Below are 17,288 nucleotides of genomic sequence, written 5' to 3'. Positions count from 1 at the left end.
GTATTTGTGTGTGTGTTATGGGGGGGGGGTACTTTCGGTCCTTGACCCAGTCCTTAATAAACACATCCAGATGCCGACTTGCCTCTTCATATGCGCACGCGCACAGTCACAGACACACACACATGCGTGCGAGCGCGCACACACACACACACACACACACACACACACACACACACACACACACACACACACACACACACACACACACTCAGCAGGAGATGCCATTGCTTGCATGATTGGTTTCTTTCTTTCTTTCTTGCCTTTGGGGGGCATTGATGAGTTGTTGCAGGTGTGTCGATCACATCCGTCTCTCTCCCTGTGTGAAAGGAGATTCCCATCGACCTCCGACACACGCGCGCACACGCACAGTCGCACGCACTCGCGCACACACACACACACACACACACACACTCTAATGCCGTCCCCATTAGGGACGGAGCTCGTAAATTGTCATCGATAACGAGCACTATCATCCATCAGGCTTATCGAGCACGGGGGGTTCCCTTATCGAGCTCCACTGATATATCGAGCTATAGTTCTATCATTTTGTGGGAACTGTTAACTGGTTATAACGTCTATATATATATATATATATACTGTCGCTTTAAAAAGCGCCATTTTGTTTACCCAGCAGGCAGCGCTGCTGGTTGTCAAATACCAATAGACTTTCAGACCGACGTGAGGGAGAGCGGTTACTATATGCGAGAGACATTGGGTTGGACGGAAGTGTGTACGCGGCTAAAATGCGATTTTAAAGTCTGTTTGTAACTGAGGGTGTATACGAATGTGTAAACTGTTTTGGCTACGATTGTACACTGCGCAGTACGATTACACGCGCACGTACGCACGCATATGCACACACGCACACGCACGCACACACGCGCACACACACACCACTGTATTTCAGTGAGCTGACAGCAGGGCCTGTGGCGATCCGGCTGTGTTTGGACGAGAATCTAAAACACTCCCCGCTGATGTCGAATATAACGGCGCGGCGGGAGGGACGAGAATGGTCATCCCTCCATCTCTCTCTCTCTCTCTCTCTCTTCTCTCTCTCTCTCTCTCTCTCTCTCTCTCTCTCTCTCTCACACACACACACACACACACGCACAGTACAAACCTGATGCACTATTTGTAAAGGCCAATCAGTGGTTCTGCATGCCAGCACTCATCTGCTTATTAATTCTGAATTTAGATTCTGAATTTGAAGCTGTGTTCATACTGGCAGATGCAAAAGATTCATAGATAGATAGATAGATAGATAGATAGATATTAGATAGATAGATAGATAGATAGATAGATAGATAGATAGATAGATAGATAGATAGATAGATAGATAGATAGATATATAGATAGCTGAAGTCGAAACTAGCTCAACTTTTTTGTAGCTGTTGTAGCTTTTGCAGCAGTTACAAAGGTCTGAATGGTGGACTGTATCTTTGTGTCCTCATGTCACTGGCTTCCATTGACAATGAATGGTGGACTGTATCTTTGTGTCCTCATGTCACTGGCTTCCATTGACAATGAATGGTGGACTGTATCTTTGTGTCCTCATGTCGCTGGCTTCCATTGACAATGAACGGTGGACTGTATCTTTGTGTCCTCATGTCACTGGCTTCCATTGACAATGAACGGTGGACTGTATCTTTGTGTCCTCATGTCACTGGCTTCCATTGACAATGAACGGTGGACTGTATCTTTGTGTCCTCATGTCACTGGCTTCCATTGACAATGAACGGTGGACTGTATCTTTGTGTCCTCATGTCACTGGCTTCCATTGACAATGAACGGTGGACTGTATCTTTGTGTCCTCATGTCGCCGGCTTCCATTGACAATGAATGGTGGACTGTGTCTTTGCATCTGCCCGTGTGAACGTAGCAACAGCATGGGGTGTGACTCATAGAACAGTGGTTCCCAAAGTGGGGTCCGGGGACCCCTATAGGGGTCCTTGAGGGAGTTCCAGGATGGTCCCCAGCTAAATGATAAGTTAGGAACCAAATGGACCCTTATGGGTCTGTAACTGTAACTCAGAGAGTGTACAACCAAATGGAACCAAATGGACCCTCGCGGGTTCATTTGTACAGTCAAATTAACATTGATTTTACAATGTAAATTGGAGGTCCCAGAGATCGAAATGCCGTTAAAATGGGCGTCCGTATGCCTAATGCACGTGAAACTTGGATGGTCCTTGGAAGTAAAACGGTTGAAAGTGACTGCTAGAGCTGTGCAAATGGGGGTCCGCAGGCTAATAAATGTAAATGTGGGGGTCCTTGACATGGAAAGGTATTTGAGAACCCACTGTCACATAGAACACTATACTGACCTAGTTGTAGTATAGCTTCCATGTTGTTTCTCTGCAGCCCATTGTTGTGTGCGGCGCACCGTAGGGCATTAAGCACCTATAGTCGACTAGTTTACTAGTAAATACACTAGTCAACCTTGCTGGTACTAGTTGACTAGTTAACCCTTTGACTGGACACTCTTAATAAGATCTTATTGTGCATTGGGCCAGATTTTGCGACTCTTTGAATGACAATAGAGATATGTGCGATATGACCACAATGTCAGGAAATGTCTCATTTTCAAGCTGCATGAAAAAAAGAATTATGATTCTAGCATGTTCCATCATTTACTTATAAGCATTTTAGTACACCTTGGTTTCACTGTTTCACTGAAACCAAGCACTGCATATACATAATAATACATAAATTATGTATATGTATAAATAAATTAAACGTATAAACATTTTAGCAGCACGATTATAATTACAGAACACGGGAGGATAATAATTCAGCGGTCCGGATATGATTACGATAGAATAATGAATGAAATGTCGCAGACCAGACGGACACACGCGGGATATTTTCCAAGACTTCCCTCGGAGTTAGAATCGGCACACCCAAAGAGAGAGGGTGGGGGGTGGGGGGGTGTCTGTTTTATCTCCTCGGTGCCTTTTAACGGCGTTTACCTTTTATGGTGGGGGGGCTGACAGGAAATGTCTGTGCCTCCGCCAACTACGTGACACTGCCTCGTGGACTCTATTTACGCTGGGAGGTCAGGCTCTCTCTCTCTCTCTCTCTCTCTCTCTCTCTCTCTCTGGCTCTATGACCCTCTGTCACTCTCTCTCATCCACACTTTTGCAAAATAAACACTGCTGCTTTCCCCCGCCGTGGTCTCCTGTATGGGACCCCGGGGGAGGCATGGTGTCCCCTGCGCTGTTTGAGTGGCGCTAGCTAGCCCCTATATATAAAGCTTTTTGTCATAACTTGTGTCAAACAAGCGGACACAAACATTAAATGCCATTGACAATGAAAGGAGAATTACACGTCATATGTGTCTGAGCAAATCGGCTAATTGACGGACTGTCTCCGTTATAACTGAGGCTTTAACCCAGTTAAAGTCAGCCGGATGTCGAAAAAGAATATATTCTGAAAGAATATATTCAAAGATTTGTGGCGCATTTTTACGATTTGTCAAAAAATAGCAGATCTACAAGCTCGTAGCGCGCTACGAGCTTGTAGTTCTGCTATTTTTTTCAATAGCTAAAGTATAGCATAATGCTTAGTTAAAACACCAAAATGGGTTCCCACCCCAGAATGGGTTAAGCACAGACTCGTTTACTTTGTACAGCTGTAACATAACATGAAGCCACTTATAGCCATGGCCTTGCTTTTGATTTTGTAAACTCTCACGGTTATATAAAGCTGCGTATCGCTTAATAAAAGAAAATTAAGTTAGAACATGTGGACGGGTCTTTGAGTGCCACACACTGACTGTGTGTGTGTGTGTGTGTGTGTGTGTGTGTGTGTGTGTGTGTGTGTGTGTGTGTGTGTGTGTGTGTGTGTGTGTGTGTGTGTGTGTGTGTGTGTGTGTGTGCGCGCGCGCACCTATATCGGCATCAAAATGAACTTAAAGTACAAAAAGCAAGTAATATTATGTAGAATGTCCCATTTTGCAAGTTTTCAAATGTATAAAATGTATAAAGAATTGAAAACCGCAGATCTATAAGGCGAGCAGATTGTGAAATGTACAGACAGGGCTGTAGTGGTTAATGTATGTTTTGTGATGCTAATAACAATGTACAAAGTATATATATATATATATATATATATATACTGTATATAGTAACTAACGTTTTCAATTAATTGTAGTGAAGTAAAAGCATAACATTTGCGTCTGAAATGTAGTGGAGTAGAAGTAAAAAGTACTGGAAATTGTAAAATGCTCCGGTAAAGTAAAAAATACCACAAAATGGTACTTAAGTGCAGTACTTGAGTACAGTACTTGAGTACAGTACATGTACTTAGTTACTCTCCACCGCTACGCGCATGCATTTGTCTTTCCTCCTCTTTGTAGTGCCAGACCCAATCAGTCAGTCAGTCCATCAGCTTGGTGAAGGGACTATACCCTCGTGTATACTGCACTCCCCCCCCCTCACCACTCCAGGGAGAGACGATATTTATTCAGGATTTATCCTGTCCGCTGCTGCATGCCTCGCGGAATGCACTCTTAGCTGGCAACCGAAAAGCCCAATGGCCGTCGTCCAGGAAGAAATGTGTTGTTTCTTCTGAATGGTAGACAATGGGGTGAAAGGTGCAGACTGTGGAACAACGGGCCTCTAATCCTGGGCGCGTGTCGAACAATAAGGGGGGACCCTGTGCGTCGCCACTCGAGGGTCCTGGGATAAACGCACGCGGGGGAAATCAGCCTGTCGACTGTAGAGCGTCGCAGTCCCTCCTCCCCCTTTCAGAACAAACGAGTGGCCCCAGGAAATGAATCGCAATGCATTTGTGTCCCATAATAGGCATTTCAAAACGTATTTATTTAAAGACATTTTAAGCGTCGTACACGAAGCCAACTCTTGTCGTGACAAATCATGACAACACACACACACAATATTTCGGGCCAAACAAAGAATTACAAAGAAGAGAAAAAACAACAAAAAAAGGGTTGTAACCTGCCGTTTTTTTTGCCTTTGTTTTGCCCGAAATATTGTGTGTGTTGTCATGATTTGTCACGACAAGAGTTGGCTTCGTACGACGCTTAAAAGGTCTTTAAATAAATAAAGCACGGAATGCCTATATGGGACAAATGCATTGCGATTAATTTCTCTAGTAGAATAATGACAACAAGACCAGACAGTATGGCCTTGTGGTTAGAGTGTCCGACTCCTTGGGTCATACCAAAGACTGTAAAAAATGGGACCCAATGCCTCCCTGCTTGACACCCAACAACGCATCAAAGGGTTGGATTGGGGGGGGTTAAAAATCAACTAATCAAATGATTCCCGAGCGCGGCACGGCTGCAGCTCACCGCTCCTTGGCTGCGGCTCACGTACAGCTCCAAGAGACGGGTCAAATGCGGAGAACACATTTCACTGCGGTGTGACAAGTCGTACGACTTTGACACTGAGAGGAGCTGAGATGGGGTCTGTACTAGAATATTACAACGCCCGACTCCTGTCAAAATAAATAATCCCCGCCCAGTATGTTTCTGACAGAAGCCCTTGACGGAGGATTCATCCATTCTGCCGGAATAAACAAGACCGCGTGAAAACGTGACATAATAAGGGCTACATTGTGTATTAAACCCTGGAGGGCTTTTAAGTTGACAGTTTGTGTCATTCATACATCTTCAGGGGCTGACGTGTGCCACTGTGCCAAGTAAACAAGGACATTGAACAATATTTGAGAACATTAGGATCCTGTTATTATGAGTCACCTTGACTGAGTTGACGATCTTGCTGATTGCTAACGCGGCCAACTTTGGAATTGGTACTTTCTGCTAATGTTTACCGTCGTCATAATGGGCTAGTTATTGTTGAAACATCATTCATCATGCATGTGTTTGTTTGTTTTTTGTCGTGTCTACGGCTTGCGTTTGTCCTTGATGTCTTAACCCATTCTGAACGGGAACCCATTTTGGTGTTAGCATCATGTTATGCTTTAGCTATTGAAAAATAGCAGATCTACAAGCTCATAGCGCGCCACCGAGTGGCGCGCTACGAGCTTGTAGGTCTGCTATTTTAGAAAAATCGAAGAACGACTGACATTTTATAGAATCTGATCTCAGGTCAGAATGGGTTCATCAGACCAGTGTGTGTCCAGTGGAAACCTCGTATGAATCTGATCTCAGGTCAGAATGGGTTAATTGGCCTGATCGTATGAAATATAAATGAATATCCTACATGAAGCAAAAGTTGGCAGGGCCTCGTATACTACTCGGACCAAACTTGGACAATGGGCACAACACTTTCTGTTATTTCATCAACTTTCTCTCTGACTGTCTCCATCTCTCTCTCTCTCTCTCTCTCTCTCTCTCTCTCTCTCTCTCTCTCTCGGGTGCATGCTTTTCAGAGGCTATATACGCAATTACGACCGTCCAAACTAATGAAAGAAAATAATGGTTTTTGAGATTGCTTGCGATCATGAAAAGGCATGGAGACCCGGGGGGGTGCGGCTATAATAGAGGACTATTCTGATTGTATATATAAGTTTTAATTACTTTTACTTTGATTGAAAAATTTACGCTATATACCGGTAGGTTGTATAATCTTGACTTGCGCTGTTCCTAAATATCTTTTTTTTGGTCACATATCCAATATCAGGGCCTCACACTAAAACTGAAATACTCTACACTATTAGAGCCCTGTGAATGATAAGAAAAGGTGGGTGTTTGGGACACACTATAGTCAATTAAGAAATGTCTGTAAGTCGAGATAAATTAATAGCTAATCGGATACGATGCGCGCGTGCATGCGCGTGACTCGTCTGCGCACACGTGTGCCTGTCTCTTGATCCGAGTGGACCGTTTGTGTGTGTGTGTTTGTCTTTGCAGACATTGCGCACGTGCACGCGTGCGTGTATGAGAGAGGTTTTTATGGTTCCATTCTCTAGCGGTGATCTCGCATGATGTCTAAGGAATGTGTAATATATGGGCTGTAACAATGGAAGAAAGGAGGGGTGTAGAAATAATGAGCTGAGCCTCGGAGTGTTCAGAGCCATGGCCAGATGTCTCCAGTCCAACTCACTCTCACCTCATAAAAATACTGGTATACTTCTGCTTCTGGCTTATCAAACGCATCTATTACACACACGCACATGCACAACACGCACACGTGCACACACACACACACACACACACACACACACACACACACACATCTCCAGCGGTGTAAAATGCAACTAAGTTCATTTACTCACGTATTGTATTTAAGTGCACTTTTGAGGTATACGTTTTTTTTTTTACTTTACTTTTAACTTTTTGATAGTTCTTAGTTTTCTATTCATAGTGACTCATAGAAATGGACTATGTGACAACCGGGAATATAGTCTGGTGACCACCCGAGAGATGGTCGGCAGCCGGAATGCAGTATGGGTTAGTGCCCCATAGTCTGTGTTCGGCCGTGAGGACACAGGCGCCCAAAAACAGCAGAGTGCGTGTCCCTGGTTTTCCCCCATAATGGGACTGATCGAGGGTATGGATATACTGGGACGTATAAGTCGGGACTTGATCACCCCCGGCTGGGTCGCCCGAGCGAGGGGCATGATGTTGGGAGACCACGAAACCCCGATGACCTTGGGATACATCACCGGGGATACGTCCTGCAGTTGCATCCTAGCAATGTTCTTTTGTTTGTTCACAGCATATTGTACTTTCACTACCAATCTTGAATTCCGGACTTTCACTGGAATATTTCTACACTGCAGTCTCTCTCTCTCTCTCTCTCTCTCTCTCTCTCTCTCTCTTTCTCTCTCTCTGTGCTTAGATGTATTGTGTGAGGATTGTGAGCGCACACAATCTCACACACACACACACACGGCCTTTGTCCGTGCGTGTCTATAGTGTACCTGGGCCGCCTACAGGGTACGAATGAATGGAAACTAAAGAGAGCTTCGCAGAGAGATCAGGAGAGCGCCTTCATCTGCACCTGAGGCTTGCATTACAAATACATGTACATTCATTTATATTATCCCATTCTGACCTGAGATCAGATTCTAAAAATGTCTTCGACGTCCTGACAGTTTTCTGAAAAAGCCGTGTTTCTATGTCAGTCGTTCTTCGATTTTTTTTCAAAAATAGCAGACCTACAAGCTCGTAGCGCGCCACTCGGTGGCGCGCTTCGAGCTTGTAGATCTGCTAATTTTTCAATAGCTAAAGCATAACATGATGCCAACACCAAAAGGGGTGCCAAAAATACCAGATCTATAGGTTAACGGCGCGTAAAAGTAAAAGTGCGCATTATGCAGAATGTCTCATTTAAAAAAATTCTAAATGTTCAAAAACTCTTTTGAAGCTCACAAGGCGTCGCGTCGTAACACATTGTGGACTTGTATAGATCGTCTATTTTCAAATGGCCGAAATATATTTATATATATATATATATATATATATATATATATATATATATATATATATATATATATATATATATATATATATAGGGCTGAAGTGGTTCATTAGGTTTTGTAATGATAATCCAAATCTACAAAGTAACTATAGTAACTGAAGTAAGTAAAAGTATGGGAAATTGGACACAAGTACAAATACCTCGACATTATGCTTAAGTGGCCTGGGCCGTGGCTCAGCGGTCCAGGCATACCTTGGCTGGTAATCCAGTCTGGCAGTGTGGCCGCGGGTTCGACTCCCGATCCCGACGGCCTTTACTGCATGTCACCCTGCATCTCTCTCCCCATTTCCTATCAGCCTACTGTCTGACCCTCCATACCAAATATAAAATGAAGGCCAAAGCCACAAAAAAACCATAAAAAAAACCCTGTTATACTTTAGTGCAGTACTTAAGTAAATGTACTTAGTTACTTTGTGCCACTGATTGCGCGACACCCGCACACAACTGAATGTAACTCGTAGGGGAATCCGAGAAAGGACTCAAAGAGGAGAGATGAAACGAGGTTGTAAATAAAAGCCTGCTTGTGGAGGAAATGGAGACTCCGAGAGAGGATATATGCAGCTCTGAGCAGCGTGGACAATTTATTCCAGTTTTGTATCAGGGAAGCCAGAAGGGAGAAAATGCTGCCTCCTTTGAAATGTCTACTTATCAGCGAGGATGCATTTTGCTTTGTTACGCAATTTTTTGCTTTTCATGTCGGACCACTTTCGTTTAAGTTCTACAACTCTTTACAGAGGTTTTCTTTTTCTTTTGATTTTTTAGTAATATGATTATAGTCATCTTGCTGTGGAACCATAATATACCCCAGGCGGCTAAATTATGTTTTTTTTTCTTACTTGCTGAGCTGACATCTACAGTACAGTAATTCTCTTCTCTCGCTATTATTTTTCTTTTTACTTCAGACGATTTTTGTAACCCATTTTTTTCCAGTGTCAATTATCTAATGTAAGCCTGACTGACTGACCTCATGCTTCCTTACAATTTACAATTTAGACATTTAGCAGACACTCTTGATCCAGAGCGACTTACATTTAAGCAAAAAACAAAAGCATGGCGTAAATCACATATATATATATTAAAAAGTAGTTATCATGAATCATGTATAAACTAAGAACAGTGGAGTATCTATGTCAACTATACATACTATACTATATTATATATTATACAATTATACATGTGTACTACAAAGTGCTATGACTACATAACATGCACTTCTGGTGCTGTCTACGTAACGAGCTATAAGTCTGTCTAAAATACTATCTAAGTCTACATGAAGTGCTATCTAAGGGGCTAGGCTAGGGCAAGTGCTACGGGCCATGGTGGAGTCTGAAGAGGTGGGTTTTCAGACTTCCTTCTATGCATGAGGAGTCCAAGCTGCTTCTTTTCACCTGACAGGGGGGGGGGAGTTTCCCCGGCCGGACGTAGCGCGTGGAAGGAACACGTTCCGTTTCTGACCAGCTCCTTTCCCCTCCCATCAGGCGCCCCGGCTGGCCAGGGGGAGGCAGTTTAGACTAGAGAGTCTTTGTTATTCATACATTTGCAGGCTGTCATCGTCAGGCGTGTGTATACACTTTAAAAGGTGATCAAACACCAAACCGAGTCCCATGGCGCTGTGATTCAGAGTTAGTCCGCTTTCCGTTAAAACATCAGCGTTTATTTATTTCCTGACAGACCCCGTGCCCTAATGCACACTGGAGAGGCGATGGTAATCTGTGTGTTTCTCCCCGTGTGTACAGTATGTGTCCGGGGGTAGGAGACAGATGGCTTCTGAGTATAAGCCTGGTGTGGAACTTAACCCGTTTTGACCTGGGAACGATTCTACAAAAAATGTCTTCTAAAATCCTGACTGTTTTCTTGAAAAAGCTATATGTTTCTATATGTCAGTCGTTCTCAAACACTTTCATGTCACTTTTCACGATTCCGACCTACAACCTCGTAGCGCGGCACCCGGTGTCGCGCTATGAGCTTGTGGATCTGCTATTTTTCAATATCTAAAACATTACGTAAAACACCAAAAGGGGTTCCTGCCCAAAATGGATTAAACAGTCTAGGCAGCCGTAGAGTGATTGGTGTCGGACCACCGGGAGGGTACAGTACAGTACAGTACAGTACAGTACAGTACAGTACAGTACAGTACAGTACATACTGTGGTAAATAAAAAAAGAAGAAAAAATAACTCCTGGGGATAGTGTTCTTATCCGGGAAGGAATATGACACACACGCACAGTCGCACGCAGGCTCGATAATATACACGTACAGTTATACGAGGCCGTTAACGTGTCTTGCATCCACAGCGTCTGACCTTGATATATTGCCTTGACCTTGACCTTGACTGTGGTCAGGTGACTGTCCAAAGCAGGTGGTTTCTGGGTGTTCAGTGTGAGTGATATCACTGTGGTCAGGTGACTGTCCAAAGCAGGTGGTTTCTGGGTGTTCAGTGTGAGTGATATCACTGTGGTCAGGTGACTGTCCAAAGCAGGTGGTTTCTGGGTGTTCAGTGTGAGTGATGTCACTGTGGTCAGGTGACTGTCCAAAGCAGGTGGTTTCTGGGTGTTCAGTGTGAGTGATATCACTGTGGTCAGGTGACTGTCCAAAGCAGGTGGTTTCTGGGTGTTCAGTGTGAGTGATATCACTGTGGTCAGGTGACTGTCCAAAGCAGGTGGTTTCTGGGTGTTCAGTGTGAGTGATATCACTGTGGTCAGGTGACTGTCCAAAGCAGGTGGTTTCTGGGTGTTCAGTGTGAGTGATGTCACTGTGGTCAGGTGACTGTCCAAAGCAGGTGGTTTCTGGGTGTTCAGTGTGAGTGATATCACTGTGGTCAGGTGACTGTCCAAAGCAGGTGGTTTCTGGGTGTTCAGTGTGAGTGATATCACTGTGGTCAAGTGACTGTCCAAAGCAGATGGTTTCTGGGTGTTCAGTGTGAGTGATATCACTGTGGTCAAGTGACTGTCCAAAGCAGATGGTTTCTGGGTGTTCAGTGTGAGTGATATCACTGTGGTCAGGTGACTGTCCAAAGCAGATGGTTTCTGGGTGTTCAGTGTGAGTGATATCACTGTGGTCAGGTGACTGTCCAAAGCAGATGGTTTCTGGGTGTTCAGTGTGAGTGATATCACTGTGGTCAGGTGACTGTCCAAAGCAGGTGGTTTCTGGGTGTTCAGTGTGAGTGATGTCACTGTGGTCAGGTGACTGTCCAAAGCAGATGGTTTCTGGGTGTTCAGTGCTGTGACCGGTTTGTCTCTGTGTGACAGCTGGGTGGCGACGTGTTAAAAGTTGATTTCTCCCTCTGTCATTTCCCTCGTATTTCTAGTTTAATTTAAATAATGCAATCATGAAAAACCCCTATAGTTTGACACATCACATGCTAGATAAAGCATGGTGAGATTTTGAATATTTTGCCTTTCTATAGGTTGTAATTGGTATGGTCACATATTATGCCAATTATGAAAAATGCCCAACACATGCAAGTTAGCATCCGGCAGTTTCTACATGCTGGGGGACCCATACTAAACATTTCTAACATAAAACCCGGTTCACAATGGGTGCTGGCTACTATACTGCAGGCCTGCAGTAGTCTAGATTCAGAAGACATTTTGATGCTCCTGCTACTGGAATAATGGATAATGCACATGGAGAAATCCCGTCATTTTACACAGCATCTCTATATGGGTGAGAAGCACAGCTTGCTTCTCGCTGCAAACGTGGCCAAGGAGGGGTTGGGGAGGGACTTACGTATATAGCAATGGGCTAATTGTGTGTGTGTGTGTGTGCGTGTGCGTGTGTGTGTGTGTGTGCGTGTGCGTGTGCGTGTGCGTGTGTGTGTGTGTGTGTGTGTGTGTGTGTGTGTGTGTGTGTGTGTGTGTGTGTGTGTGTGCATGTGTGTGTGTGTGCGTGTGTGTGTGTGTGCGTGTGCGTGCGCGTGCACGTGCAGCCCGAGGAGCTGACCAACGCGCTGGAGATCAGCAACATCGTGTTCACCAGCCTGTTCGCCCTGGAGATGCTGCTCAAGGTCCTGGTCTACGGGCCCTTCGGCTATATCAAGAACCCCTACAACATCTTCGACGGCATCATCGTGGTCATCAGGCAAGTCCACGGCGCAAAGTCGAAAAACCAGTGAAGTGCTTTAACTGTGTGTGTGTGTGTGTGTGTGTGTGTGTGTGTGTGTGTGTGTGCATGTTGCGAGAGTGTAGATCTGCTATTTTCCACGAATCTTTAATTAATGTGGAAAATGTGGATTGTCTTTGAAACATTTTAACGTGACACATCTTGTCCCTTCTCGGGGAGGGGAGGGGGGGTCCGTTTGATTGATTGATTAATTGTAGTATTTAATATTTATTAACAGTTTGGAGAATTACAGTACATTTCAAGCACCAAAAACTCAATACAAAAACTGTTAACTGTGAGTGGACGACACCATGAAGCTAAATGCACTTTATATGTTTTGTCCCCTCTGTGTGGTGGCGTGTGCGTGTGCGTGTGTGTGTGTGTGTGCGTGTGTGTGTGTGTGCGCGGCGACAGCGTGTGGGAGATCGTGGGCCAGCAGGGCGGCGGTCTCTCGGTGCTGCGGACCTTCCGTCTGATGCGCGTGCTGAAGCTGGTGCGCTTCATGCCGGCGCTGCAGCGGCAGCTGGTGGTCCTGATGAAGACCATGGACAACGTGGCCACCTTCTGCATGCTGCTCATGCTCTTCATCTTCATCTTCAGGTGAGACGTTAACACATTAACCCTGACCTGAGATCAGATTCATACGAGGTTTCCACATGGACACACCACTGGTCTGATTATAACCCATTCTGACCCGAGATCAGATTCTATAAAAATGTCAGTCGTTCTTCGATTTTTCAAAAATAGCAGACCTACAAGCTCGTAGCGCGCCACTCGGTGGCGCGCTATGAGCTTGTAGATCTGCTATTTTTCCATTTGTACACTCTCAGAGTTGAATTAACACTATCCAATACTATAGACCTGTATGTGCCCGTCGGCCACCGGCCTATACTTAAAGGTTTATTCAGTGATTTCACTCAAAAAACCTTAGGTTTCGTTTTTGGCTGTGGGACCTAATAAGTCTTCGTCCAATCAGGATAGAGAGTCCAAAAACGAAACCTAAGGTTTTTTTGACCCCCAGGGGTTAACTGGGGACAGGGAGGAACTCCTTATATGGTCAGCAGCACACTCTATAGTAGAGAGGATTATCACAACAAAACAACAACAAATAAGTGATATTTGAATTAAGTGAAATCACTTACTCTACCTTTTTAAGCAATATTACACTTTTAACGTGATTATTGCCACGACAGTGACGCGGTCAGGAAACGAGACGAAGTCGTGTTCCGCAAGCGTCACTGAAGTGGCCATAATCACGTTAACCCACACCCTCTTGTGTAATATTGCAATTATGCAACATAATGACAGATGTGTAGTCACTACGACCACAAATGTCCCAAAGAACTTGCTAGCCTAGCCACCGAGTTTGCTAAGCGCTCTGGGAGAACAGAGCAGCTGAATTATTTGTTTTGATTGGGTGGTGAATGGTGCTGGTTTGACCCACGGCTAGAAGGCCGTTTCAACCAATCGGATTGCTTCTTCGAAACGACCTGTGGTACGATTGAGAACGATGCAACCAATATGGGAACCTAATAATACCCGTTGTCAACCTTCTGTGCCCATACTCATAATGGAGATCTCTGTATGGCAATCAGTTGGCTGAGGCAGAGGCTTGGAAATTGCACAGGTGAGGGGATTGGACTTGGGCTCATTAGGTCCACTGGCAGAGCCTGACCAGAGCCTTTTGTGGTGTTTCTGGACAACGGTGTATGCCACCGACTCAAGGCCGGGCACTGCACGCCGTGTGGGGGTGTGGAAGCGCGTGTCAAATTTGAAGTCGGTTGTGGGCAAACGGTTCTCGAGTTATACGTGCATTACACGCAGACACACACAGAGAGACGTGGCACATTTTTAGTTAGATAAGTTGAGGTCCCAGAGATAGAAATGCCATTAAATGGGACTATAATACATGTCAATTTGGGGGTCCTTGACATGAACAGGTTTGAGAACCACTGTGATAAACAGGCACTTTAAGAGCAGTCGCCAACGAAACGCACGTGTCAGGGAAAACGTGAAGTTCATGCAGCGAGTCCCCGGAATCAGAGCGCAGCGGCGCGCTACGCTCTGAGGAGAGATCGAAGACGCCCCGCAACACAACTCTCTCTCTGCTCTCTCTCTTCTCACTTCTCTCTCTCTCTCTCTCTCTCTCTTCTCTCTCATCTCTCTCTCTCTCTCTCTTCACTCTCTCTCTCTCTCTCGTCATCTCTCCTCTCTCTCCTCTCTCTCCTCTCCTCTCTTCTCTCTCTCTCTCTCTCTCTCTCTCTCTCTCTCCTCTCTCTCCTCTCTCTCTCTCTCTGTATCTCTCTCTCTCTCTCTCCTCTCTCTCTCTCTCTCTCTCTCTCTCTCTCTCTCTCTCTCTCTCTCTCTCTCTCGTCTCTCTCTCTCTCTCTCTCCTCTCTCTCTCTCTCTCCTCTCTTCTCTCTCATCTCTCTTCTCTCTCTCTCTCTCTCTCTCTCTCTCTCTCTCTCTCTCTCTCTCTCTCTCTCTCTCTCTCTCTCTCTCTCGTCTCTCTCTCTCTCTCTGTATCTCTCTCTCTCTCTCTCTCTCTCTCTCTTCTCATCAGCATCTCTTTCATCTGCCTGGTTAGGTTTCTGACCAGCTCAGCGAAATTACGACCCCCACAGTGCACACAAGGCATACACACACACACACACACACACACACACACACGCACACGCACACGCACATGCAGCACTCTTTCCATCTACCCCTTCATGCGACTCTCTCGCGTGCATGTACGTACGTACGCACTTCGCAAACACATGCATGCAGACACACAGACACTCCACTTGTCTTTCTCCATCTACACAGACGCGCACGCCTCTCTTCGATTCACTCTCTTTCACGTGCACAGTACGCACGCACGCACACGCACCACACGCACACACACACGCGCGCGCACGCGCACACAGGGACGTCCTACTGGGACTGGTGCATGGATAAACAGTGTGTGACTGGAGTGAAGACTTGCCAAGCTTGCACATCAACAGGCCTGCTCATTGAGCCTGATGGTCAAAGAGCCTCCACACACACACACACGCACACACGCACACACACACACACACACACACACACAACACACACACACACACACACACACACACATTGTGTAAAATCACATTGAGACACAAAGTCTCTCTTCAAGTGGAACTGGCCAAGAGGCAGACATATAAAACTATACACTTCGATGCTACATTGTACATGACAAGTTACAGAACAGACAATAAGTGGGCGGCAGTATATACTGAGTTTAGACAGTTTTTGGTTTAGACTAGTCATTGGTTAGACCAGTCATTAGTCCTATACAACTATCTCAAGCCTCACCCCTAAACCTATAACCTCCCACGGGGCAGCACACCTAAACCTAACCTTAACCCATGTGTAACCAATGACTAGTCTAAACCTAACCTCCCACGGGGCAGCACACCTAACCTAACCTTAACCCATGTCTAACCAATGACTGTAGTCTAAACTAAGTATGCACCCCGACTAGGATACATCCACGATACACCTCAAAGTACCTATAAAAGATATAATACAAACATCTCCAATGTGATACACTTAAGTTACAGGGCGCAAAGTCCTCCTCCCATGCAGTCAAAACAGTTAAAATGCTGTCAGCGCACGAGTACAGTCTGTTAACAGTTGGAGAAGAAACACGCCGTTACTTTCATGTTTATTTGCCACTTAAATCATTGCTTCTCAAACCTTTTTATTTAACTCCTATAGGTGCCCCCATACTGTACATCTGGAGTGTATACGAATGCACACACTCGGAGTTTGCAGGCCTCATGTATACGTGTCCATTTGAAACCCCGCTTTGAGAAGCACTGACGTGAAACATCTGAACTAAACTCATCCTGAGTGGCTCTGTATATACCGTCTTTTACTTTGTAAAAACAACAACAACAACAAAGAAAACAGTAAAAGTATAGATCTGCGGTTTTTGGCTAATGTTACGGTCCCAGAATAATTATGGATGCTGGGGTTCAAGTGGTTCATTTCACTTTAATTATGCCCGATAGCTGGAAATAAATGATTACATTGCGAAGAGTCAACAACCGGACAGGGATAGCACCTCCTTTTTCTTTTCTTTAGGCAAGGCATTTAGCCAAAAGGACCTAACCTTCTGAGGTCAGATAAAGAAAATACATTTTGATACGGGGTTCGGCTTTGTGCCTTGTATATATTGTCTACAATGTTGGGTTTTTTCTACTGATCTGTATCTTGTGACATTTCTATTATGATGTATTTTTGTGTGAGGTTATGTCAATGCTTCTGCCTTTTATTTGCCTTGACGTTGTGTTTTTGTTTCTGTACGACTACAGTACACTGCTGTGCTCACAAAATTAAGTATAATTTTTTTAATGCCTGATAGCTTGAGCAGTATAGAGGATTTGATGTAGGCTCGTCAATTGTCCCTATACATACTGTACACGGACAAATGTGTCCGTGTACAGCATGTATAGGGACAAATTATGACCAATTATGAATGTCAAGTCTCCAGGTGTTCTTCAGAATGTGTATGACCCTTTTTTTACACACTATATGGCATATTATGAGTCCACTAGACGGTGGTTCTCAAATATTTCATTTGCACGGAGCCCCTTAACTCTGAGAGTGTACAAATAATGGAACCAAATGGACCCGTTACGGGTCCATTAATGTTCCATTTGTACACTCATACCTTTTACATACCTGACGTGGTCATTCAGGACGAGCTCTTCTGGTAATATATGTTTATATGTCCATGGCAAAAATGGAACTTTGATAAAG

General features: G+C 44.8%; 1 protein-coding gene across 1 annotated transcript in view; it reads left to right on the top strand.

Moving 5' to 3' along the window:
- LOC308333654 (voltage-dependent T-type calcium channel subunit alpha-1G-like) overlaps positions 1 to 17,288 on the top strand; it is a gene marked incomplete at its 3' end in the record, with an annotated part of 39,043 nt that overhangs the window by 11,410 nt on the left and 10,345 nt on the right. Inside the window, exons 6-7 of the mRNA XM_080790110.1 lie at positions 12,340 to 12,491; positions 12,927 to 13,112. Coding sequence (XP_080646236.1) covers positions 12,340 to 12,491; positions 12,927 to 13,112 — 338 coding nt within the window. The remainder of the gene's footprint in view (positions 1 to 12,339; positions 12,492 to 12,926; positions 13,113 to 17,288) is intronic.

Source organism: Protomyctophum bolini, assembly GCF_963924005.1.
Source record: "Protomyctophum bolini genome assembly, chromosome: 18".
Taxonomy (NCBI): Eukaryota; Metazoa; Chordata; class Actinopteri; order Myctophiformes; family Myctophidae; genus Protomyctophum; species Protomyctophum bolini.
The sequence above is the reverse complement of the archived record's forward strand: the minus strand, read 5'-3'. Positions and strand labels throughout refer to the sequence as shown.